Source organism: Python bivittatus, unplaced genomic scaffold, assembly GCF_059951505.1.
Source record: "Python bivittatus isolate LINGU-HERP-01145 unplaced genomic scaffold, Pbiv_v1 ctg000330_np1212, whole genome shotgun sequence".
Lineage (NCBI taxonomy): Eukaryota > Metazoa > Chordata > Lepidosauria > Squamata > Pythonidae > Python > Python bivittatus.
In genome coordinates, this window is record NW_028277058.1 from 16,512,477 (window position 1) to 16,539,780 (window position 27,304).

At 38.3% G+C, this 27,304-nt stretch overlaps 1 protein-coding gene across 3 annotated transcripts in view; it reads right to left on the reverse strand.

Moving 5' to 3' along the window:
- Positions 1-7,774: 7,774 nt before the first annotated feature.
- The window catches only part of SCAF11 (SR-related CTD associated factor 11), a 43,285-nt gene continuing 23,755 nt past the window's right edge, over positions 7,775-27,304 (reverse strand). For 2 of the 3 annotated variants that reach the window (XM_007424882.4, XM_025164555.2), the window contains 7 exons: positions 25,603-25,689; positions 24,226-24,317; positions 20,372-23,191; positions 18,924-19,267; positions 12,670-12,888; positions 11,892-12,011; positions 7,775-8,121 (listed from right to left, as the gene is read on the reverse strand). In XM_007424882.4, coding sequence (XP_007424944.1) covers positions 7,993-8,121; positions 11,892-12,011; positions 12,670-12,888; positions 18,924-19,267; positions 20,372-23,191; positions 24,226-24,317; positions 25,603-25,689 — 3,811 coding nt within the window. In that variant the 3' untranslated portion in view covers positions 7,775-7,992. The remainder of the gene's footprint in view (positions 8,122-11,891; positions 12,012-12,669; positions 12,889-18,923; positions 19,268-20,371; positions 23,192-24,225; positions 24,318-25,602; positions 25,690-27,304) is intronic. The other variant, XM_088141763.1, reaches the window with a different exon arrangement.

The window sequence follows — 27,304 nt, forward strand, 5'->3', positions numbered from 1 at the left end:
AAAATGATACAAAATGTTTAATTGATGGTATACCACTCCAGCGTTAAAAGAGATAATTTGTTCTAAAAAAAACTTGGAAATGCAATAATCAGGTTGGATCTTTTTTCAGGTTTAGTAGCAATGCTATAAAGCTCAAAAATTGTGGAAGATGATTTATAAGCAAATGAAGCCAATTCTAAAGGTGTAATTTTCTTTTCAACTTACTGTCTTTTAAATTAAATATCACCAAAGTTCATACTTTAAAAAAGTATATTGAATTGGACTTGCATGTGGTAACAGGATACTCTGTTCTTCTCTTTGGAAATTACATAACAATCCCTTCTATAGGATAATGGCAAATTAAATTGTGTGAGTATGCTTCAATGTCAAAATTCCATGTCAACATTTTTATATCTGAAAAAATGAATACAGAACTTAATTCAACTTCAAATCCATTTCTGCTCTACTGTTTTATAAATGGGCTTGTTCTGCTTCCAAAGTTTGGGTTTCTACTACTATAAAGTTTTAAAATTAAACTCATTCTGTTTATTAAATAAGGATCAAATGTTGAGATTAGACAGAAATGACTGCAATCTATTATCTTGGTTTATAATTTGTAATTGTTATTATACTGATTACTGTTTATAGTTATTACATCATAATTTGATTTTAATATTGATTTAAAGTTTTAACTGATACAGAATATTCTAATGTGTAGAGTTGAATCAATTTTATTTAGAATATTTTTAATCTCACAGTGTTTGTAAACTTTTATTATTTCTCTTTCTCCTTTTTTGTTTTCTTTTCTCTCTGATTGTTTTTGGTAGTTAAAAGAAAAAGAGGAATGCCAGAAAATGTATAAATTACAAACCATTGCAATAATTACTCATGCAAGCAAAGTTTTGTTCAGCTTTTATGAAGAAGACTAGGACCACGCATATACAGAGAAATGCCAAATTAGCAGGCAGGTTTCAGAAGAGGCAAAGGCACAGACAGCTAACATAAAATGGATAATGGAAAGCACAGGTTAATGTAAGATGGAAGTTTGTCTTTGTTTCCTTGTATGTAGCAAGGATTTGACCTGGCCTTGCAAACTGCTGCATGTATCTGAGATATTGCCTTACTAAATGCATCAGACTAATTTGGTTGTCATAAATTCAGGATGTGTTCAGTACAAAACACACAGAGATGACAGCATCTGAGGAGGACTCTTGAGATATGATAATCACAGTTGTGTAGGTTATGCCAGCATATGGAATCTATCAGGTCTATTTTGCAGCAATCTGTGGATATAAAGAACCTTATAAACCTTATAAAGAAAGGAGTATCACTGGCAAGAGTTTATGAAAGAGAGTTAAACAATTTTTTTCCCAATGAACATTTACAGTGAACACAAAACTTCTGTAAGAATTAATTTGGAGAAATAGCATGGTTCTAAATAAGGAAAAGAGAGATAAAAAATAATTATCTTTATATCTATTTAATTTATAAAGCAAATATAACAACGAGAGGATTGGAAGAGATGATAGCTGGAATCACAATTAGAGGCTGAAACATTAACAATTGTAGATCCCACCAGTTTTTAGCTGCAAAAAGCTTATTATGAAAGTAAAACATGGAAAATCTGGATTAATCTTAAATATTAAGGAGACAAAGGTAATATCAATTTGCATGTTTAGTGCACCTGCAATTGACAGAGAAGAAGTGAAGGTAGTAGGTGGTTTTGTGGAAGTGATGAACAGTGTGGTTGGAAGGACCATATATTCCAAGAAGGAAAGCAATGACAGTTTAAACTAGAGCATAATGGATATTTCTGAGACGATAAAGATCAGAACAGTTTTTTTTCAGTGGTAATTCATGGCTGTGAACCCTGAGAAAGAGCAATAGAAAGAAAATGATTTTGAACTTGGGTACAGAATACCACTAACTGCAAGAACCACCAATCAGTCCTGAACCAAATAATGGCCTAATGTCTTCTTGAGATAATTACCAGGAAGCAGAAACTCACATACTCTGGGTATATAATGCAAGGGTACAATGAACTAGGAAAAAATTATTATGCTTGAAAAACAGCCAAAAAGATAGCTGAATCAGATTAAAGTGTTTACAGTAGTGGAATGTCCTTAAAATAACAGTAAGAAAAGGTCAGTATGGTGAATATTTGTCTGTACAGTCACTCAGAGTCAAAGCCAGGAAAGCTACATGACATGTCCATGGTGTCCATGAAGTCATTAGGAGGTGGGCTCAGTTTGAAGGAGACTAATTAGCTATGTCTGCTAATTGGAGAAGGTTGTCTTTTGTGCAACTCATATAGCTTTGCAATGGAACAGTTGTGTCACGTGGAATTAGTGTGACAATTCCTAATACCCTCTGATCCCAGGCCACAAATTATGCCTAGAAAGATAGGGCAAGCAGTGGAGTTGGTAAAGGTTTCATGAAAAGTAGAACATTTTCATTTAGTAGAATAGTAGATATTTAGTAGAATAGTAGAATATTTTCATTTCCTACTCCCAACAAATATTTATCAGTTGCATTCTAAAGCAGTAGAAGTTTCTGAATGGTTTTCTTTAGTATCTCTACAATATGTAAAGTGCATAATTGTAATTTGCTTTTAGGATTAATAGGATAGTTACAAGATTAAGGCTAAATTAAAGTGTCATCGCTTAAAAGGGATCACTGGTCACTGACTACACCTAAGCATTCATTCCCATAATCCACAACTAGTGTAGTCAATGAGAGCTGAAGTCCAAGAAGATCTGGAAATCATTTAGTTTTGAGAAAACTTTTTGGCAAAGAGGTAGACAAAATTACTTATACCCAGAGAAGGTATCAATAAAAAAGTGAAGAAAGAAAAAGAAGCAAAGGAAAGAAAGAAGAATAAAAATGTAACCAATACCAATGCAATAGTTTGTTGAGTGCAGGTAGTCCTTATTTACTAACTGCCTTTTTCAGTGACCATTCAAAATTACGACGGAACTGAAAAGTAGGTTTACAACCAGCCCTCAAACTTGCAACTGTCACAGCATCCCTGCAGTCATGTGATTGCGATTTGGGCGCTTGGCAACTGGCACACATTTATGACAGTCATAGCATCCCATGGTCCTCAAATTTAAAGTTGCAGCACGATCACCATTTGTGAACTTCACAGCTGGCTTCTGACAAGCAAAGTCAATGGGGAAACTGGCATTTAAGTCTCGGTCACGTGACATTGCACTTAACAATCACGGGTGATTTGCTTAACAACCATAGTGGAACTGATATAAGATGGGTGCAGTCACATGTTGTTTTATTTAATGACCATGTCACTTAGCAGCAGTGTTGCTGGTTCCAATTGCAGTCCACTTCCTATTTCCATGGTCTTCCCAGAGCTTGTAAAACCTATTTCAGAAGGCCTTTGTGTCTTGTGATTGGGCAGGCAGAGTCTACATGGAATAGATAATCTTGAAGAAGCTCAGGTTCTGAGCCATTTAAGGCTTTTCAGGTGATAATCACCCCTTGAATTGCACTCAGAAATTTGTCACTGGCCAATGTGGTTCATGCAACAGTGGTGTTAATATGGCAGCAATGACTATCCATCAAATGTTTAAGCTGCTGCACGTTTGCACCAGTTGAAGTTTCTGGGTGGTCTTCAAGGGCAGCTCTATCTTAAGCACATTATAATGACCTTTATGGAAAACAACAAGGGGGTGTGCAACTATCTTCAGCATCCCCTATTCTAGGCTGCAATTAGACCAATCTGACTTGGCAGAGGCCTGCCTGGCCAAAGCTTCCACCTGTTGTTCCAGTAAGAGCATGAGTCCAAGAAGCTCACTATAGTGCAGGTCTACTCTTCAAGGGAGAACCTTATTACACTGAAAGTAAAAAATTGTATAACCCCAGAATCTGAATTAATAGCTTGTTATTCCTCATCCAGGCTCTGATAGCCTCTAAACACTGGGTTAGGACTTCCACTGCATCCCCCATTCAGCCTGGGATGGGAATTTATACCTGGATAGCATTGGCATACTGATGATATCTCAGTCCAAACCAGTGGATGGCCTCTCCCTATGGCTTCGTATAGCTATTAAGCAGGATAGGGAATAAAGCCACACAATAAGGTGTCCTATAAAGCAGCACCCGAGGGCCTGACCTGTCCCTCCCATGATAACTGAAATTTCACTTAGTAAGAATGGCAGCATCATAAAACAGTACCTCCAACTCCCAACCCTCTTTCATATTTACATGCATTTAGTCCATGAAAACCTGGAAGTAATGGGTTTTCAGTACTGTATCATGCCATTCATCCAAACAAAGCATGAGTGGCTGTCCAAAGACAGTAGGTGCTGGCACTTTCTGAAGGGTATCTACAAGGCCCTAAAAGCCCGTGCTGGACCACAAAAAAAAAGAAAAAAAAGAAGAAAAAAAGTAGAAGATATAACACAGTGGTACTCAGAAGAGAACTGAAGGGAATGGTGGAAGCCTAGCTCAATAGAGAGAATCTTTATGCTGTAGAGACATTGGGGCTGCCACCAAAACTCTCAGGTTTTTAAGTATTCCAAATGAGCTACGTATAGGCACAGAACCACAATTAGAGGTAACAAATTTCTTCATTGCCATTAACACAGTGCTATTAAAATAGCCAATGTCATTCATATTAACTTTTGAAGCATTTCCCCATACTCCAAATACCATGAAATTGGGTTCCAATACTTGCTTCTTATAAGGGACAGGGTTTCTAAGCCAGACCAGCCTTATTTGGCCTCCACAGAACAGAGATGGTACAATACCTAGTTTACACACCACTGGCTGGCACACAGTGATTGTTGTGAGCCACCCAGTTGTTGAAAGTTGGGTGGCGTGCAAGTTTCATAAATTATTATTTAGGGGGAAAATCCAGTTTTCTAACCCAGTACAATTTAAGAAGAGGCAAACTCATTCCAGCTTAGTCAAAAGAATTTATTAGAAAATATTTTGAACTACATAAAACTCTTTAGAATATTGTTTTCAGTAGATTTTATTCCAGCCCTATGCTACAGACACCATAGCCTGGAATTACATCAGCCACTGTGATCCTGATTTTAATTTTTCTATATTTAAAATCATGACACATTTAAGCCACATGCACACCAAAAGACTGGAATGAGTGCTCAGTGCACCATTTCTCTCCCCCTCCCAATACAATTTCAAGAAATGTCAATTATCAGTTTTTTTCCAATAGCAATTTAAATCAGTTGGATTTGCTTTTGTATTACTGAAACTCCTGGAAAATGACACTACCAAGAAATGAAGGTTTCAGGCTTTATAGTCTGAATACAGGCTACAGTCACAGGAATACAGAAATAATTTCTGCCTATCCAGGCTAATCCTGTCTATTCCAGATGCCCTAGTGAATTAACCAACTGAATTTCCTATGTGCGTGTAGGATTGCAATCTTACTATAAGGAAGAAATGTTACTAAACTTGGGCACAAGCTTTCTCCATATATTTATGGTAAAACTAGTGTTACTGAGCATTTGTTTTTTTAAAAAACAGTATAGATTAGCCAAATCCAGTCTTATACATACTTCATAAGACATCCAGCAAGAATCAGCATTTCAGTATTGACAAAGTGATCGTAAGAGGGGAAAATGCTGGACACCATCACTCTGCCCCAAGTGACTAGCCCCAGAAATACTCAGAGCAACGCATGCTGACTTATGCTTGCAGTTTTTAATCTAGCAATAGATGCATCTTGAAACCACACATCTCTATCTACCCATCACCTCCACTGGACACATAGGAAGTGCTTGTCACCTGATGCAAACAGAGCATCTTACAGTGATGTGTGCCCAAACCCATCATTTAAAAGGCTGCATATCAGGGAATGACTTTTTAAAACATGTTGGGAAACAGGCCAATAGCATACTAGTCAATATCCCCCTTCATTCCATTTGGAAATACAGTGAAGGTTCACTATAAGCCTGCTGCTATTACACTGGAGAGGCATGGGAATAAAACATTAAGCAAACTTCCTAATCCATTGTCTCACCAAAATAATTAATCATTAATAATAATAATCCTGATAGAATCATTATGAAGATTTTCTCAACCTCAACTGGAATTTTCTTGCTCATCTTTTCAGCACTAAACTGAAACTGGTTCATTTTGCATCAAGCAGAAAACTAACTCCATGGTTAAACATAGATTTTAAGCTTTGGTTTGTGAATCGTATTAAATCCGGTGCAGACAAAAGAGCTATACTTAGCAAAGAAAAAGAACGAGGAACCCAAGTCTGAGAAATTTCATGAACTTCTGAAGCAGATCCTAAATTCAGAAACATTGAGAAATCAGATGCATCAAACCAACATACAGTATACCCACTACTAATTCCCCTCCGATTTTAAATGGTTGAGAAATGCAGGTAAATATAAAATGCAAATAGTGAGTTTAAACAAATTGCATTCTACAGACTTTGCAAAAAGTGCCAGCCAGTTCTGTTAAAAATAGATTGAAAATTCATTAGCATATATGCTACTCCAACAAAAACTCTTTTCAGATGATTAAAACATAGCGCTTGACTGTAAATAAAAAGAGTATCCACACTGAAGACTCTGTAAGATAAATATTACCTTTAGTCACACAAACAACACAGCATAGGCAAAGAATTCATTGTCTGAAGTGTAACGTGAATTAATAATTTTGACAGTGCCCTGCTTTCTGATCGACCCCTTTGCCTCAGGCCTCTTTGTGGAGCCTGCCACAAGCACACGCGCTCTCAGGAAGACACGTCCCAGTGGGCTGCCTCCCCTAGTCACACCTTTAACTGACCTAGACGCCAAGCGCAACCCGCCGTACTCGCTGCAATGAAATGCCACCGCAAGGCAATTGCTGCACTGTGGTTACATTGTGTTTCAACGGATATTAAACCAAACCCTGTTGTTTCCTTAGCTCTTCATTTATGAAACAAGAGCTAGTGGCAAGAGACTGCAAATATAATTGCAATATGCTTAATGAACTACCTTTAGGTAGGAACCTTCACCACCACCCACTATATATATTTAAGATCAGTATAACACTCTCCATTTGGGCTTCATGCAATAAACTAGCAGGAGGTCAGAATCACACAATGGTATGAATTTGATCGTCTATTATGCAGCCTTCATCATGGCACAATCCTTGCTAGAATATTCTTTCATATGCCTCAGACAACTGCATACCCTAAATCAATATTAATACCCTGTCACAGGTAATATGACTAAGGTTGTCGCTTATACAATCCCTCTCCTATATTCAGCCAGAAGTTTGTTTCAGATGGCTGGAAGATCAGAAGTATGCTGTATGCTATATTGAAGCACATCAGACGAAAAGTTAAACTGGACAAAGAATACCCCAATATAAAATGTAATGCAAAAGACTTTTGCATAATACATAACAGGAGTTCTCTAAAGGTGAAGTGCTGGGATAAAGCCTGCACCATGCCTTTCAGAACCATACTGGGATTTAACATTGGCAACTCAAAAGGAGAAATGAAAAGACATAAACAAACAGCAGCAACTCCTCTGTTTGATATTCAGGGATTTTTTTTTTTTTTGCTGTTGAAGAGGTGCTCTCAATTACAGTGTGCTTTTAAGACACACACGTTGAGCCTATGAACTGAGACATTTTAAAAATGTTTACTAGAGTTTAAGAGTGGCAGGAAAATCAAAGAAAAATCTACTCCAGTCTTTTCCCTGATTCACATGTATTTTACTTATCAGCCCAAAATTCTGTATTCTGACAGACTGTGTGAACCAAAAATGCTGTACATGTGGCATTCAATAAATGGTATATTATTAATGGGGGGGGGGTGTCTTTTATTCCTTTTATCTTTTTTACATAGCTGTTTGCAAAAGGATAAAGTTGAAGCATTAATCTATATTTATTTATAACAAAACATTATACACTATATTGAAAAATAATCTTATCAAAATCAGATTTCAGCCACTATTTCTAATTAATAGTCCAAGTCAAAATTGCACTTCGCAGTCATCCTGATGGCATTTTTTCACTCTAGATTTATTTTCTTTCCACAGAAACAGCCTCATCTGGATTTTTCTTTCGTGAATGTTTGTATTTGTCCACGTAAGCTTTTACCAAATTTGCCACTTTCGCAGAATTAACTTCTCCACTTTTGCTATGGCAAACCTAAATGAAAAATTGAAAAAGAGAACAGTTAAAAGTATTATTTAAAAAACAAACTCCATCATGGAATATTGCATCATTCACTCGTGTGTGTGTGTGTGTGTTGTGTCTATATCTACACACACACACACACACACACACACACACGAGACAATAAACTCTGACATGAGTTTGTCAGAAGAGATATTTTGTGGAGAGGGAAAACTCTGCCATGCTTATCCTGTTCTTTAGGGAAATGGACAAGTGCCACTAAGGGCACGGCATGCATATCTCCTGTGTGCTGAGATACTGCTAACAGTATGTAGGGGTGTAAGACTGCAACGTGAAATGTAAGACAAGTAAATGGTAAAGATCATGAATAATAATAAAAGACTGCTCTGTTAGTGTAACTAGGAGAATGGGAGAAGATGTAACAGTATGAAGCTGGTCTTGTGGAGCGGAGCTAATGAATATATACAGGGAAGTGAAGATGTAGTTTTAATTATGAATGAAAGAGTTAACACCTATACCAGAAAGAATGAATTGGTTTAATCTAGCTAGTTGTGGGTACATATGAAGATAGGAATTCATAGATCGGTGAATATTGCATGTGAGGCTCCAGTGAATGGTGAGAACAGAAGAACCATTGGTGAGTTCTGGAAAAGTTTTATAAAATTCTGAATAAATATGATTCAGAAAAAAAATATTCAGGTATCGTGCTGGAAGGCTGGAATGCGATGAGAGAATGCCAAGTAAGTAATTGAACTATACAGAGATCCAAGAGCAAATGAGAATGCTGACTTTGATGAACATCTACTTAGGAAAAGATCTGTTTCAAGTATATGGTGTATGTAGTTATGTGTGTGTGTGCGCGCGCGCCTGTGTTTGTGTGTGTGTGTTTGTGTGTGTGTGTACACACACACACACACACACTGCCCTCATGTGCATATGTGGAAAAGGAATGAATCAAAGCACAACTGATTTGATTGTTTATGAAGAAAGTCTGAGAGAATTAGATATAAGGCTGGCAAGAGGCTCTTAATGTCAGATGGACCATCTTTGGTAGTGTCAAGAGCGGATTTTGGAGAAAAATGGACATGGAAGAAAAGAAAAATTGAAATGAGTAAAAGCAGAATTAGTGCAGGAAGAGAAATTATATAAAAAGTATTAGAAGATAAAAGTGGACATAAATACAAAATGTGAAATCTGCTTGGAACAAAGCGATAAGCGTGTTACAGACTGGGAAAGAAGTGCATCAGGTTACACTGATGGGAACTCTGAAAACAGATGCTTCTTTGAATGAAATGAAAGAGCTTGGAAAAATGTGTATAAGAGAATACTGCAAAAATAAGGATGAGAGAAAGATACTACAGAGATAAAAGACAGTTGCAAAGAAGGTAGTCAAGGAGAGCAAAGAATGGTTAAAATTAAACAAGACAAAACTCACAGCAGCTTTGATGTTACAATTTAAAAAACTGTTTTGAAAGTGGCTGAGAAGAACTAAAGAAGGTGCTTCCAATAATGCATAGAATTAAAAATAAAAATAATGGAATGAAACTGTAGCGAGGGAATGCTGGAAGGAGCATATTAGAGATTTGTATAGAAATGACAAATTATGTGTTAAACAGTGAAATTGAAATGAATGGTATAAATGTTAATATTCAAAAATATTAATGAAAAAGAAATGATTCTGTTGAAAAATGGTAATGGTACAGGCATAGATAGTGCAGTTTGCTTTGGAGTAGCTGTGCAACCTGTTAAACATAGAGTCTGTGCAAGGGCTGTATCTGTGCCTGGCCTTTGGAAGAACGCTGGCCCTCCACTAGGTGAAAGACAATAAGTGACTGTAAAACTACAGGGGGATGACTTTGTGCCAGAGTGCCTGAAAAGATGCTTGGCAGAATTCTGATTGAAAGAAGGGTATGAAAGTGACAAGGAGAAAAATCTGTGAATGCAGTGTGGTTTTAAACTGGGCAGAAGATAGATGTGGAGATTTTTGCTCTTATGCAATCACTGAGATTTGCATGAACAGGAGAAAGAAAGCTTACTGCACATTTGTTGATTTAGTTAAATTGTATGATAAAGTGAACAGTGTTTAATTATGGAAGATTTGGACAAAAATGGAGTTGAAAGTGGGCTGTTGAATGGGATAGGAACTGAAAGTAAAGCATGTGTGAGAATAATGATTCAAGGTACCCCCCTCCCCAGGTTCCCATGGCTCCCACCTTACAAGGTTCTACAAATCTCTGAAGACCTGGCTTTGCTCCCAGGCATGGGGTTAAGTCATTTGCTGAGCCCCTGGTGGGTTTTCTATAAGATAATGGGTGATTGTGTCTGGATGTACATGTTCTTTTCTCTTTTAATTGTTTTTTTCCTCCCTTTTTACCTATGTAAGCTGCCCAGAGTCATTTGGGAGCCAGGCAGACTATCAAATCAAATCAAATCAAGTTAGAGATGTGTTCATCAAGGACAGGAATACACACACACACACACACATTTAATATAGAGATGATGCTATTTCATTGGCTGAAAAAACTAATGATTTTCAGTGAATGTTAGAATGCATGATGCAATGAGGAGATGGATCTCAAGATTAATGTATCAAAGACAATTTGTTTGATAAGAGAAATGGAGCAAACTATTGCAAATTATTCAAAATGGTAAAAAAATGAGAACAAGTAAATTTGTGAACTTGGTAGAATGTTCACTACAGGTGAGAAAATAGAGGGAGAAACATTAAGATGTGCATATGTTGGCAGAAAGTTAGTAGGTACTATGTGGCCTGTTACCAGAAATAAATGTTTATTGAAAGGAGAGAAAACAGCTGTGCATAAGAACAAAATTCAGCCTATTTGTTACATGGAAATGAGAACTGAATATACCAAGAAAAATGTAAATGGAGCAATGTTCTTGGGACTGGGTTTAAGAAGACTGTATGGTAAGACAAGAGACGGGGTCATGAGTGGCTGATATAACAATGTGGACTGAACACAAAGGTGAGAGAACAGTACTAAACAATATTGAAGCAATTTGGTCACATACAGAGAATGAAAGAAGATCAAATAAAAAAAAAAAACAAGTACATGGAGGAAGAGAGAATAAATTGAGAGAAAGAGAAGACCAAGAAAGTAATGGATGGATGGAGAGAATGAGATCCCAAAAGGAGAGAAAAGTTTAAAAACAAAAGACTATGTATGAAGCAGTACATGGATGTGGTGAAAGCAAGGATAATTCACAAGGATAAAGGTAGTCTCTGGGTTAAGAATGCCTGGTTTATGGACAAGCCATAGTTAAGAATGGAACCCACTGTAGCAAAATTTGAGTTAAATACACAGTGATCCGAGTTAAATACACACTACTACTTATACAGTATAATACAATAATACTGTTCTGAATTACACACAAATTCAACTTAAGGACAGACCTTGGGAATAGAACTCATTCTTAAACTGGGGACTACCTGTACAATTTTGCCTGTGCTCTATATAAATTTGCTTACCCCAAAAAGGAAGAACATGATGAATATAATGGTAATCATATCTGACAAACAATATCTGATGTACTAAATGCCTGTAACAGCTTCAGCATATGCTAAAACAGAAAACATACTGCTGACATAATCCAGAGGATACACCTGAAGATGAAAACAGCTCAAATCTACCATGTACTATCTGGTCTACTATATATCTAAGCTAGATTAAACAGCTGAAGCTATTACCTCCTATGTTCAAAAGCCTCCAACTGTTAATAAAACAGACTGCTAAACATTGTCGGATATTAGCAATATTACTTACCTTATCTACTGCTTTTCTAACTATCTCTTTATACTCTTCTTTAGAAATATCTTTATTTTGATAGAAAGGCTTAATAGCAAGTTTTACTTCTTGTGCAGCTTTTTCTTGAATTAATAATTTCTAGAAAAAAATAAAGGGTGCATCTTATATAGGAAAAGGGAACATATACACATCAACATTTTTTGAAGTGATTAATACCCACTTCAAATATATACAATTGCTGATCTCCATAGGAGCATAAACCCTGACTTCAAAACACACATCACCTTATATTTTTTAAAATATAACATTAATGCTAGAAGAGATATATCACAATCAATAAAAATATGTTGATTGGTGGGAAAATTTATTGTGGATATTAGACTGTTCATGTCACCTCTAGCCATAAGTGGCTAAAGATTATTCAATAACCGACTGGAACAAAACATCAGCAGTTGTCTAAAGAAGCTTGTTAACATGGTATTGCCTGTGCAAATGCTGATTCCAACAAGTTAGCAAGGCCACTTTTACAATACTCGCATCTTCTCTTTTTTCAAAAAAACAGACGTCTAACATAGGTAGAACGGTGGCATGAGAACGTAGTATCAAATTAGATCTAACATTATGTATTTTTTGCATCAGGATACAAACCGATTGTCAAATTCCTCAAATCCCATGATAAAGAAAAATAATAGATTATAAGGATGACTGATGCAAATATTATTTTCAAGACAAAAATTATTTCTCTCTCATTTTAGTAGTTCAGAATTATTCATTTTACTCTTCGCTTTGAACTTGCCTGGTCTTTTTTGGAACTATCTGCGCTGGCTTCCACTGTTACATTTACTTTCCTTTCCATCAATTTTACAGCAGCATTAGAGGATTTGATGTTATTTGATGATGTTGCATTACTCGAACTTGGTCCCTGAACCGATTCCGCAGTCCCCAGAGCTGCTGCTGGAGCAGGCAAGTGTGTTGTATTCATGCTGTTAGCAACATGGGAAGTAGTTGGAACAGCCTGTTTTAAAAAGTTAAGAGAATTTAGCGTCCAACTAGTTACAGGCAGTAGTGCTGCACAGAATTCTAAACTGCAAATGCATTAAGCAAATGTTGCTATCTCCAACATGAGTTACAGAACGTACACTTAATGGGTGGGGAAACAACGGATATAGATTGTTTCTTATATTATGTAAGCTGAAAGAGAACACAATGTGTTTGAAGAAGAGTGGTGCTCAGCAAGCTGTAAACAGCAGAGGACCCATCCTACATTTCCCCCCCCCCCCCGTTTCCTCATTCCAATCATCTCAGGCATTTTTAATGGTGGCCTAAATAAGTAAAGGCCTTGTTTAGGGAGAAAATCACCTATGCATTAGCACCATTATGGACAGTTATGAAGAAAGAAGAAATCAGTGACGAGGCTGGTTCTTGATGTAATGGCAGCTGACTGAAAGGTCCATAAAACATCAAACAGTCAAAGTGATGAGCAGTAAACCTCATGAACCTGGTTTTATATCCAGATCAGGTAACCGTAGTTGGAAGAACCTTATTTATTGGCTTGTTATTTTACTATCTTGGAACCCTGGCCACCTCAGCATTATGGCAAACATTTAGATCCCTTCATGAAGATGATCTAGATATTCCCCCTCCCAATAGTGTTTATGATGTAGCAGAGCAAGCACTGGCAAGCAGAAGCAGGCTGTAATGGGATGCTGTCGAGAAACAGGTTCACTCAGTCATGGCAGTTTCCATATGATTTTGGACTAATCACTATCCCTCTGCCCAATCTATCTCACAGGATTACTGCTGTACAGATAAAACAGATGCACGCCACGCTGCCTTGAATTCCTGGAGGCAAGTTGGGATATTTAACACATCAATTATTAAGAACAACAACAAAAATCACACACAACACCCAGCCTGGCATATCTCCTTTCCATGTCAGTTCTTGAAAAGAAAATATAACAATTTGGATGAAATTCAGTCTGTGCCAAGACTCTCCCTATTCCCCCACCACAACTTTAAAACTCCCATGACAAAAGAAGAGATAACAGGTGAATGGATATTTTTGCCTATTGTGCCTGCAGGCCAAGACTTGATAACAAGGCCCATATATGGAGAAGAGAAGACAGCAGCCGCAAGAGAGCTGCTTGGCAGTATTACCTTTTAATTTTAAAAAATCCTGTCCATTTTGGTAACCTCTTGAGGAACTGTCATGCAAATACTGGTGCCAGGTTTTCTCAAGCAAGTAGTTTTTTCTACTCGTTTATTTATTCACTGCTTGGGCTCACATGCCAGTTCAGTCCACAAACTCTATGTGTGGCTAGTATGACCTGGTTTAATGTTGCCTTTGTTATTGTTTCAATTCTAGAAAACGTAATCAGAAAAGTAACCATAGTAACACTGCAAAACTGAACAACTGACCCTCAATGCTTCTGGAAATATGAATGTAAAAGAAACCTCTTGTGAAGAATGTATCTAACAGTTACCCCCCTCACACACACGTGGGCAAACACGTTTCTTTTTCTAGAATCAAGTAATCAGGCTATATGGAATCAAGTTAACAAAAATGATACACCGAGCTTGCCATTAAGGTCAGTCCAGTAGAGGGCATCTCCCTCCCATTTGCTTCGGAGGCAGAATTCTTCTTAGCCTCCTTTCTGTGGGAAGGGACAACCTATTTCTCAATTTCAAAAATATAAGCCAGAAAAAAAACCCCAAATAACAACAACAACAACGAAAAGTAGGAATAAATGTGAGAATTTTGTTCAGTTAGATGCAGACACTCATGGGTCTCCAACACATTTTCCTCCTTCCCTGATACTGGTGGGCTGAATGCCATGTCTCTGCTGTAGAAAATAGATTGTCATAATAAATCCTATTTACTGTCTTCCTATAACAGAGCCAGAGCATCCTTCAGTGGGATATACCAGAACTGTACCTGACAGCAAGGATTTATATGGGGGTGGGAAGGTGGGCTGAGATTGATAGGAATTATTTTTTGTAGCACCCACCTGCTGATGGACACTTGTAGTGTCTAATAAAGGAGGAGATGGGGATCCATGACTCGCAAAGGAGCTGTTTGTGTTCAAGGCAGCCAGTGGACTATGCTCCTAACTATGATTCTCTGTGGGATAGGTTGTACGTTTCTGTAGGCTAGTTTGAAGCATGCCTCAATCCACTTCAAAGAGGCTTTGCAGTCCAGATCAACTTGTTCAAAAGATACCAGATATCTGATGATCCAAATTATTCTATTCTACTCAGATCTTAAGGAATTGTCTGACATTCCGTTGGTGTGTGTCTTTCTCTAGTTGGGCTTGGGGCATAATTTCCTGGCCCTAGCGGAAAACCAAGTTCACTTTGGGCATAAGAGAGGCCTTAGGTAGAGTAAGTGTCTGGCTAGTAGAGAGCAGTATTTCTGAGATCTGTCTAGCTGATGGTAATAGGTATTAGGAATACCACTTTCCATATTAGGTGTTCTATACATGGCTCATGTAAGAGCCAGGATTGGGCTTGAAACACTAGATGGAAGCTCGAGGACAAATACTAATGCATGGAAGATAGTCTTATTAGGGACATTCCTTTTTGAACTCTTAGAGTGCAGACTAATAGAGACTTGTTCCCCAGTTTTAGAACCAATGAGATGGCCAACACCTGTTTGCAAGGAGTGATTGACTGCAGACCACTGCCTCTGCCCATCTATAGGAAAGTCAGGACTTTGGGATAGAGGCTGATATTAGTGAGATTCCCCCTTCCCTTTTTAATCACCCATATGTAGAAAGCTCACCATGTTACTTCATATACGTTAATTGTGAAAGTTCTGTGGGAGGCTAAAATTGTCTGAATAAACCACCGATGTACCCTAAGTTGGCCAATTGGTTCCATTCAATGCCCAGGCATGTAGTTGTGACCAGATAAGATCTGGGTGGCTGAATCTACCTGGCTCTGCTTGATAGTGGGGGTGAGGACCCTCATGGTTAGGATAAGTTGATATCTGAGTACCAGGACCTCCTAGGTCAGTTGGAAGCTAACAGTATTACTTCCATTTCTCCATCTCTCATTAATCACAGGAGTCTGGGAATTAGGAAACATGGGGAAGGAATAAAACACAGGTCTTTGGATCAGCCAGTACTGAATATTTTGCTCCCTGTGTCGGAAAACATGAGAGGAAGTACCCCACCTTGTGGTTCACAATCACTAGCCTCCTTAAGATCAAAATGATTGAATACATTGGGATTAAAGCTCCATTCACTCAGCTTCAGATCTTCATCACTAAACTAGATCTGCCACTATGTTGCAGATTTCTTGGATTTGTTCTGCCGTGAAAGATGGCATGTTTTCTTCAGCCCAGCATCCATCAGTTGCCTTGACCTGCTACCACCCTCTCTCTTGATGCAGGCTTTGGTGGTTACATTGCCTGTTAGAAGAATAATACACTGACTTTTAAAAACAGCCTGGAACTTGCTGAAAGCTAGTCACGCTGCTTCATCTCAACAAAGTTTATGCTGTGTCTTTCTTCTTCTGCCCAAGATCCCTGAGCAGTGTGGCCAAGCAATGTGCCTGAGGCTGGCTCCTACAGACTTGGTGTTGAAGGATTCCTCTTCCTGGTGAGGGCTTCCAAAAGCCACTTCTATCACCTTTGATAGAATCATCAATCACCCCTGGGATATTAGCTTCAGAAAGGAAAGGAGTATTCACTACAGTGGCTGAAAATGGAATTTTGGCCACAGTATTAAAATTATGTAGGTGATCGTCTAGCCTTGGAAGTTGGCAAGTCAGGAGATCGGATTGGATGGTCCGTAGAACTGATGTGATTAGTTATCTCGGTTTCTATCTGGAACTTACAATACTTAAACATTCACCTGCTTCAGATCAAGAATGGCACATCTACTTTTGTTCTTCTCAGGAAGAATGAAGAATACGGAGTATGAGCTTGAAAACTTCTCATGTTTTGGGATGTGCCTGATCATCTATATTTGGGAAACAATTTATGATCTTCAAGTTTATTTGGTGTTTGGTCAACTAGGGATGGAATGAAATAATCTTGGAGTAGCTACATCTGTGGTGTAGCCCTGTGAGTCATGCATTTGATGTTATATGGGCCCATAGGTTGGCTAATCCTGTTAGAATCCACTGGGAAACTGAGCCAGCCATGATTTCTTGTGTTATTCCTGATCAGGTAGGGGAAGGTTTCTGTTGGGTTTGATGCACCTTACTTTGGGGTTAACTGACCCTTCCCCCCCTTGGATGTTCTTGTTCACTTTGTGATCCAAGTGTCTGTTTTGAGCATATCCTGGCAAAAGGAAGGAGAGGGGTAGCCCAAAGAACTTGTTCTTCCTTTTTTTTTGGTGGGGAAAGGGCAAAGACTTCTTCTGGTGTTCTACTCGGCAACCTACAGTCTCTCCCAACAGTTTCTAATCCTTGAATAGGCCTGATAATCAGCACTGATTTCAAGTATGAGTCTTCAACCATAGTGATTTCCCAGTTGCAGGTTAGCTAATATGTCTCTAGCTGAGAACTCTCTAGTCCATCAGCTGCTATGAAGGTGACTACCTTGGCCATTTTATTCATGCCCTCTGAGTTCTTTATGGGAGGGAGGGGGGAAAGGGGGAATGAATTGGGTTGTTTCACCCATAAAATAGAAACTCAGGCAAAGGCAAATGTAGCAGGGGAGAGCTGTAGCTTTATGTTGCATCAATTCCAGTTCCTGTCCTATGGCTATCTGGGAGTATCCTCTCTGTCCTTACTCACAATGGCCTGACATCAGTACTGCTGTGCACTAGTTCTTTTAATAGTGTCTTGAAGAGCTTCAGGATTGACTGCAGGAAGGTGTAGAGTTTGGTGGCAAGGGAGATGCCACACCTTGCTGCTCCTGGAGACCCCCCACTTGGACTTAAAGTTCTTGTTAAATGCTTTGGGAAACAGGATGTCCTGGAGAGTGATGCCTTGGAGTGGTGGACTTGAGTTTATTTTTTGCAATGGGGGCCTGGAGAGGAGGAATCTCAGGAAGAAGAGGGAGGCCAGGGACCCCTTCCTGTCCCTCCCCTACAAGGAGAGCCCCAGGATGGTACTTCCCCTCCACTGGAATGGCTGGGTGGTGCAGCAAGTTTGAGTTGCTGCAGTACAATTGGAGATGCCATGGCTGTCCCTAGGGCCTCTTGAGGTGTAGGATGAAGTGGGGCCTCTGTGGCATAGTTTCCTGGTAGAGCCAATCAAGAAGATTCACTTGGTGAAGAGCAGAAGAGGGACTGGACATCTGGTTCTTTCAGCTTCTTTCCTCTCCAGTGGTCAGAGTATCCAAATTCCCAGAGAAGTGGAAACAACACCACTGACAGTTGCAGGTGGCATGTAGTTTGACACTGTTTGTGTTAATTTCATTTCCCTGGGGAAAACATGGTGGAAAATTGAAGGGTACACTGCCACACTGCTGGGGCTTAGTCTACTTGTTTCATCTCAAAAAATTAATGACAATAATGTGTGTGATGTCTATGGACAAGGACTGCTGAGTGTGAAATTACTGGCCATGGGGTCCTATTGAGGACTACAAATGAAAATGAAAAAGGAAAGAAAGGTGGGTGAGAGAGGTGTCTGTGTGTGTCTGTTTACTATAACTTGGCCTGGCCATGTGGATAGCTGGTAGCGCTCATAAACAATCATGTTCTTTAGAGTGACACAAGGCCAGAATGCAGAAAGGGGCTATCTCCCACTGGAAGCAGAAATCAGAAGAATTCTAAGCTTGGTCTTGGAGCCAAAGGGGAGAGAAATATATACTACAGGATGCCCTGGCTCCACAGTAGGAAAATATATTAAAAATTATTGCTTACTAAAAAAAAAAATCTTCAGAAATTGATATTTGTATGCATATGCAAACAAATCAACATATATACATATGTACATTCATTTGTCCAGAGTGTAGCCAGATTTCAGTGACCTTCTATTGCTAATATAGTCTCCAGTTATATAAATAAATAAAAATAATATTTGGCATTAAAAACAAGATACCTACTTCTACACCTATTAACAGTTTGGAGGGTTTTTTACAACAGAAAAATATACCTGCAACTGCTGTCCATCAAGTTGGGAAGCAATGTAGTTAATTTGCTGGGATGGAGGTGGAGGTGGTGGTGGTGGAGGTGGTCCCTGAGACACACTGGATGAAGCTGCTACCTGGACAAGAGGCAGTCCTGAATGAAGATGCATGGGCACTGGTGGAGGAAGGTTAAATGGATTGTGTTGAATGTTCATAATAGGAGTAGGAACACCCATTGTATACGGGAAGATACTCATCGGCTGATGCTGTGTGTTTACTGGTGTCATTACATTCATCTGAGGTTGCAACACATTTACTGGTAGCTGAGAAGCATCACCTTGTTGGCTGGCTTGGTCTTTGAAGTTTGGATCTATCAGAGAGGAACAGACATTTTTAAAATGTAGGTATAGAAAATATTACCCCTCTCCTCCCAGAAAGCAGAGGCCAATGTCCATGAATAAAACTGAACAAAAGAGAAACTTATATCTGATCTCTCTCTCTTACTCACACTCCCCACACACTATTAAAATTAGCCTCAATACATCAAGTGCTTTAGCACATTAAAATATTTGGTTTACTGTGGCATTTATTGGAGATTCTACGCCAAATCACTTACAGGTAGTACTCACTTAATGACTGCAATTGGGGCTGGCAACTCCATCACCAAGCAACACAGTCATTAAGTGAAATATTATGTGACTGTGACAGGCTTACAATGTCATTTCTGCTGCGGTTGTTACGTTCATCACCTGTAGTCATTAAGTGCAACATCACATGACCATGACTTATGATTTTACAGCTGTTTTTCCCATTAACTTTGCTTGTCAGAAACGGACTATGAAGCTTGCAAATGGTGATCATGTGACTGCGGGATGCTGCAATGGTTGTAAATGCATGCCAGTTGCCAAGTAACCGAATCATGATCACACAACTGTGGAGATGCTGCGATAGTGGTTAAGTTCAAGGACCGGTTGTAAAGCTACTTTTTCAGCACGATCTTAAGTTGAACCGTCGCTAAACAGAGCAGTCATTAACCAAGGACTACCTGTATTAAGCTGCAACTTAATTATCATTCAGATCCACCTTGTTTTGCTTGGGACAAATCCAGGATCTATTAGAATCAATATGATTTAAGATTCATCCAAATTTTATGCATGTACATAGGTTTATAGTACACAAGACTATCAAGTTTTTTTTTTAAGCTGGTATTTGAATATACATATTGAAACTCTAAGAATCAAAACTAGTTTGGGGCAGGGGATTGGACAGCTTAAAGACTCAACTGGGAATTAAGTATCTTAGGGACTTGACAGTCCTGTTTCGTCATAAAAAGAAATTAAATCACTGAAAACCAGCTTTTCCACTAAATGTCAACAGTATGATGTTTGGATGCTCTAGTATTTGTAAAAATGGGACTTGGGGACTGCATGTGGTTTTTCAGTCAGGAGTTAAGAAGCATAGGAGAAATAAGTACCTTGCTCAGATGCTACTTCTTCTTTTGTCCATACAGACTGTGGGCTTGAAGAATTTCTACCTCTTCTTGAATAGTAATTCTGTACATCAGCTGGTAAAGTCTTTCTTACAGCCCAGCTTGATGCAGATGTCCACCCAGATCTATCAGCAGGCGTATCAAAAGTGAAATCTTGTTCTGTTTTACGTTTGTATGGCTGATGTTCTAGAAATCTAGAAGTTTCATGGCCAGAACTATTTGGATTCCCTGAGTGGGGCTTCCTATTTTGCCAGCGACTTTCAGCCTGGTCTCCATAAGTGAAACCACCTCTGCCACGCCCGCCTCTGCCACGGCCGCCTCTGCCACGATTTGAATTCCAACCTGATCCATAATTTCCACTCCATGAAGTCCCTGAATTATTATGTCTATTTTCTTCCCGCTGTTGATTTTTAAAATTCTCTCTTTCTCTATTCCTTGTTTCTGGAACTGAATTTATTCTTTCCATTACCCAGTCTGGATAATCTTTTCTGTACTGATCAGAAGAACTCTGCATATCTGCATCTTTATTTACACTGTCTCTTTCACTTTTCATACATTCTGTCTGTTTCTGCTGTTCATTTCTTTTATATCTATCACTTCCTCTGGGGCTTCTCCAACTGTCATTTGTCCACCTTTCTTTCCATCGAGGAGGTGAATAACCATCCCTCTCATTTCTAGGGAATGAAGGCCCTTTGCTTCTTGGCCTGGACCTGGACCTGGATCGAGATCTTGATCGTGATTGTGACCATCTCCTCCTACTTCTCTCTCTTTCATTATCTCTTCTAAATTCATTTTTATCATTATCTCTGTCCCTACTGGTAGACCTACAGTTGTGCCTTGGAGGGGATTCTTTAGCTCGTGCCCGAGAAGACCTCCTTCCATCTTTGATAGAATCCCTTTTTGGAGAACTGGATGGGGAACCCCTCCCTTCTCTTAGATGATCCTTTTTGGGAGAACTGGGAAGAGACTCTCTCTCTTCTTTCAGGTGATCCCTTCTGGGAGAACTGGATGGAGATCTTAGAGGATCCCTTTTAGGAGATTTGGATAAAGATCTCTGACTTTCTTTGAAAATATCCCTTTTGGGAGATCGAGACATTCTGCCTTCCCCCACAGTTTCCCTTTTGGGAGACGGGGATTGAGATCTTTTCCCCTCTCGTTTGGATGGAGACCAAGTTGTTGATGGAGAATGAAACCGTGATCTTCTAGTTCGTATCTTTTTATCTGTGAAACATTCTTTTGCTTCTTTCTTATCAAGATCTGAAAATGATACAGAATGTTTACTATCATTTTGTAAGAAATTTGTTTCCTGCTCTACATTGTCATTCACTAATGGCTCGTCAAGCTGAGATTCATTCTGGTCACAGTTAAATGAGTCACATTCCATAGCTACTATCTCACTGTCATCTTCATTAAAATGTTTAATATCTTGAGTGCATATCTTGGGGGATGTACTAATTTCAGTTTCCTCCTTATCATTTTCAAAAGATAGATTAAGTTTATTCTCTGAAGGAACATTTATTAGTAAGTCAGTACTTTTTAGATGTTCATTGTTTATATATACATCTGGTTCTTTTTCTTCAATTTCAACATCTTCCACACCTAATGAAAGCCTAGGTACTTTGTTTGAGATGCTATCTAATGGCTCCTTGACTATTCCTTCTGGCAACTGATTCACAGGTTTCTCCAATATTCCATCTATTGCTGATGATTCCGGTTTTCTTAATAATTCATTTCTATGACAAGACACTGGTTTATTTGCTATTGCTTCAGATTCTAGTTTTTCCTGGAATTCATTTCCAGTACCAGCCAAAAGTTTATTTGTTACTGCTGCAGATTCTGTTCCTTCTAGCAATTCATGTCTAGAAACAGCTGAAGTATCTTCTGTTATTAACATGCATCCTGATTTCTCTAATTCATTCCCAGGACTTTCTAATATTTGATGTGTGATTGCCAGAGGTTCCAATTTCACTGGCAATTCAGCGGTAAGGCTACTTAGTTCTGAAGACTGATGAGTAAATGTAATATTATCATCACATAATTGTTCTCCAGAAACATTTAAATATTGACCTTGCTCGATAGCATTTTTATAATGTGTCTTGTTTTCAGTTCCAGAGTCATCTTTTTCTTCACATTTTTCAGTGTCTACCTCTAGAGTGAGCAAAGGAAGATCCTGAACATAAGAACCAGCAGTTTTTTCTAAGGCAAGCAAAGGAGGATCTTGAACACAGGAATCAGATTCTAAGATATCTAATGTATCTTGCCCTTCATGGGGGCATTTCTTAGGTTCCTTCTTATATTCTACATAGTCTTTGGAGTTTTCTAAGCCATTAGAAGATTCAGTTTCAACATCATTTTTATGACTAAAATCAGAGGTGCTATTTTCACTGTCTGCTAAATTGCCTTTGTCTAATAGCAAGGTTATCTCTGTGTCATCGGATTCATCAAAATCTATATCACTAGATGTTTTTCCATAACGTCCAGAACTTCTTAGTTTCTTTTTAACCAAAGGTTCTTGCTTAACATTTCTTTTAGCTTTCCGTTTTGGGGTTGATTTCTCTAATTCTGTAAAAGAAACATTCACAAATGAGCTACCATCACCGCTGGCCTCATATCCAGAGTTATTGGATTTTGGTGAACTCTGAGATTGACACGAAGTTTCTGTTTTAACATTTCGGGCAGATCGTCTTCTAGGAGTAGTATCTGAAACTTTCCTTCTTGTTCCTCTTGTGCCAGTGGTACCAGAAGTCTGTTTTTTTTCCTCTCCTTCATGGACACATGTAACAATGTGTCCTGATTTAGAAGATCCTAATATTTAAAATAAAAATACTCTCTTGTGACATGGTAAAGACAATTATTATTTTAGAAATACCAATGAATCATTCAGTGACAACAGATTCCATTATTCTATTATCACTGCCTTTAGTTAGTTAATTATTCTGTAGTTTTCTTTTTTAGAAAAGTTATCCAAATTATATTACAATTTAACATACAGACACCAAATACACTTAGAATGGCTGATGCTAACTCCTGTCCCTTGAGCTCCTCTCGTATGTGTAAATCATTCACAAATGTGTACTGTAGGTTTGCACTGGTTTAGTATAAAGCTATCTGAGCAGCTACTGCCATGTAGTTCACACATTTATGACTACCTGTATCGTAAATAAAGTCCTTCTTTCTCTGTATGTGGACATTCGACAGTATACACTGATGACTGGCAATATGCAGTGATGTCATTGAGAAGAATGTTTAGCAAGGTAGGAAGAATATCCTTTTAGAAGTTCCTTGAAATGAACCACATCCAAATTATTCAGTTTAAATTACTTCACAAGTTAAATGGAAAGCTATAAATCTAGGGGGCTACTGAACTGTACATGATTAAAATTCCTCTATTTTATATGTAGAAATTTGTACAGCTCGACATCTCCAAATTCAGACTGTATTATGTAGGTATATTTAAAATGATATCAGCTTGGGACTCCTCAGTTTAAGGATATTTACTTAGAAAGGTTAAACTATTCAGTGATTTTTTAAAAAGACAGTCTGCAGAAAGGGGAAAAAAAGTAGAATGTTGTTAACCTGGATTCTAGGCCCAAAGCTGCACATTCTGTTCTATCGTCATCTCACATTTTCATTCTAATAAAGACTCACCCTGTGTTTCATATTAAAATGTTCAAACCAACATGCAAAAATATTTTTAAATAGAATGTGTACCATTACAACACATTGCCCAAATATTTCTATAATAATTCTGCAGCACAGTCCTTAGGAGAAGGCGATTTAATTTTTACAACGAAACATTGCTTTATATAAACTAAATAAAACTTACAAAAAAAATTTACCAAAGTTTTCCAAAGGTGAAGTACTTATTGAAAAGACAGTTTCCACAACAAGACAAGTTGCTATTTCTGCTTCACAAGACATGGAAGGAACTCTGTAAAAATGAACCCACATTAAAAAAACATGAAGAAAAAAAATATTCTTTAAAGCTCTGCTATGTAGCGAAATTCTGTGTTGGCTTCAAAGACCTGGGTATCTCTAAACCCATATGTTTTGGGAAATACGTTTCCCAAATTAAAAAATACTGTATATTTTATATTCTGACAAATTATGCCTTCTTTAGCAATCATCACCTAATCCCCAAAATACCTTTTAATATTGGGTTTATGAAATGTCCCTCAAAACATAGCATCATATAACTGGAGTTGAATTCACGCAATATGATTTCCTCTTGCTTCTGCTCTGAGTGACTGATTTAGTTTGCTGTATGGTTATAGGCCAAAAACCAGCACAGGCCACATATAACAGTCCACAGTGAATGAAAAGAAAAATGAAAAAGAGAAAAAATAAGTGTATGTGGATACGGAATAAATGCCTGTATGGAAGATTTTATTAAGCTGTGTTAGCCAGACAAGGTGTCGAAACTATTCTTGTCAGATCCATCTTTTAACTGCAATTGCAATAGCATAGAATTTCTTTACTTTCAAAGAGATTGCACTCAACAGATATCTCAAGAGAAAAAACACAATTTCCAATTGGAAAAGGGAGGGCATCAAATCTCATCAGAGTGAACACCCTTCCATGTGGGTCAGAGGCAGTGTTTTAGAGATGGCCAAGACAATATTGGGGTGATGTGAGTCTATACTTCTGTAGGTCTGAATAAAACACTCTTTGCTCAGCCTCGGCCATTTTTTTAAAAATCTAAACAGAAGCAGAGTATGAATTAAGAGTTCTACAATAAGCTGTATCAGAAGCTATTTGTTTTTTTATAGAGAAAATGTATTTATCAGCCAGGATCAGTTGAGCTAATCCCCCCCCCCCAACACACAATTTGTTCACCCTGTATTTCAAGCAGCAAAGTTCTGTTTTGTCCTTGACCGAGGCAGCCAATTCTAGCCAGAGAAACACATTTCCCAATGCTGGCATTTTTTGCTCAAGTACAATTCACTGTCAGGATATCGCACTGTGGTTATCCCTAATTACAGATTCAGAAATCATGGCCTGAAGCTTGCTTTTGAAATTACAATAATTAATCTTAACCACAGCTGGCTTCTTCAGGAATAAATCAATCAAAACCAAATGTTTCCTAAAGCATTCAGTCAGAGTTAAGAATGGGGGAAACCCAAAATATTATTTAAGATATTGGTACTGGATAGTATAGTTTTATTACTAACCCAAATATTTTTAATAAAAAGTTCCCAACCAGATATATGTTTTACCTTGCCACTCTAGCTAGTACAGAACAAGACAGCTCCAGTTCTCTTCTCTTGTGTCTGATAACTGTGTCAATTTTGCTGATCTCTATACTGGAATAATTGGAAACATTTGAAAACAATTCAAATTATAATTCAAATAATTGAAAATAATTACAGACACTTCATTTTATATGTACATTTTTAATACCCTGTACCAAAATTCAAGGTGATCTACAGTATTACTTTCTCAATAATTTCTAACAGTATTATAAAGTTGAGAGCGTAATAGATACCAACCATATATCAAAGTAACACTAAGCCAGAGGTTCCCAAACTTTCCTGGTTCACAGCACTCTGTAATTCTTTCATGGTACCCCTAGTGGTTTCCAAACTGTGTGCCGGGGCATTGCAGCAAACAGTTCTGCTTATTAAATAGTAAAATACCTTGCAGTGCTGTTGGGTGTTCACTGGGGGCTCTGGGATGCCGCCGTGCAGTTTGGAAACCACAGCACTAGCAATAGTATAATGTTACTAGAATGAATTGCTCTTCTAATCAGTGCATTTGGAAAATTCAGAAAGCCTATCTTATAGTTTCCATGTGAACATTCCTCACAATAAACATGTAAGGGCTCTCTTTCTTTGGCTGCAAAGCATTAATCTATGGTTAGCTGTTAGGTTACCATGTCAGCTGAATGCCATGCTGCTGGAACAATCCAAAAGCTCACAGGGCAGAAGCCTAGGACATGTTCATAATTAATCACTGATCTGCCTTTCCAGGTTGTCAGATTTTTTCTTTTACAAGATCTGTTGGAAAGTTATGGTCCTATCTTCAGAGTTCAAGGAAATACAAGAACTCATAGTATGTGCAACGTTCCCCCAACTTTGCTGGCTCCTTACTTCATTGGGGTGAGGTGTGGAGATAGATGTAATACCTGTATGCAATATTTTGGAGGGGCGTTGCTTGAGAACAAACTTTAAAACAAAGATCAGGAAGGGTTGGTAGATACCATAAATATATGGAGTTTAAAAAAAAAATAGTTAAAATTTCACACAGTGATATAACTGTGATTTCCTTGGCCGTGCCTTAAAGAAATCTGGGTGCCCACAGGTACCAAACTGCCAAGTTAGGCTGTAATGTTCATGGCAATTATTTGAAGGGTAGGGCAGAGAAGAATAACTTATGCCCCTGGGCCATTTTTGCAGATCCAGTCAAGACCATGTTGCTGAAATCTGTCAGCAATCCAAAGCAAACAGTGTATTGAAGTTTCTGATAAGCTTAATATACCCATAAAAACAAAAAGCTCTCTTTTCAACCTTCTCCCCAAATGACAGAAAAACAGGCCCCAAATCCTGTCCCTTGCAATTCTATTACAATAGTCACCCTTCTGTCCACTTCTATCCAGAGTACAGATAGTCCTCACTTAGGAACCACTCATTCAGTGACCATTTGAAGTTACAATGGCACTGAATGAGGAGACTTATGGCTGGTCCTCAAAGTTGCGGCCAGTTCAGGTGCTTGGCACCAGCGCACAATTATAACAGTCGCAGCATCCCACAGCCACATGATCACCATTTGTGACCTTCGCTGCTAGCTTCCAACAAGCAAAGTCAATGGGGAAGCTGGCAGGAAGTTGCAAGTTGCGGTCACATGTCATGCTCAATGACCATGCATGTTTTGCTTAACGACCACAACTGGAACTGCCATTGTAAGTTGGCACTTTTTTGC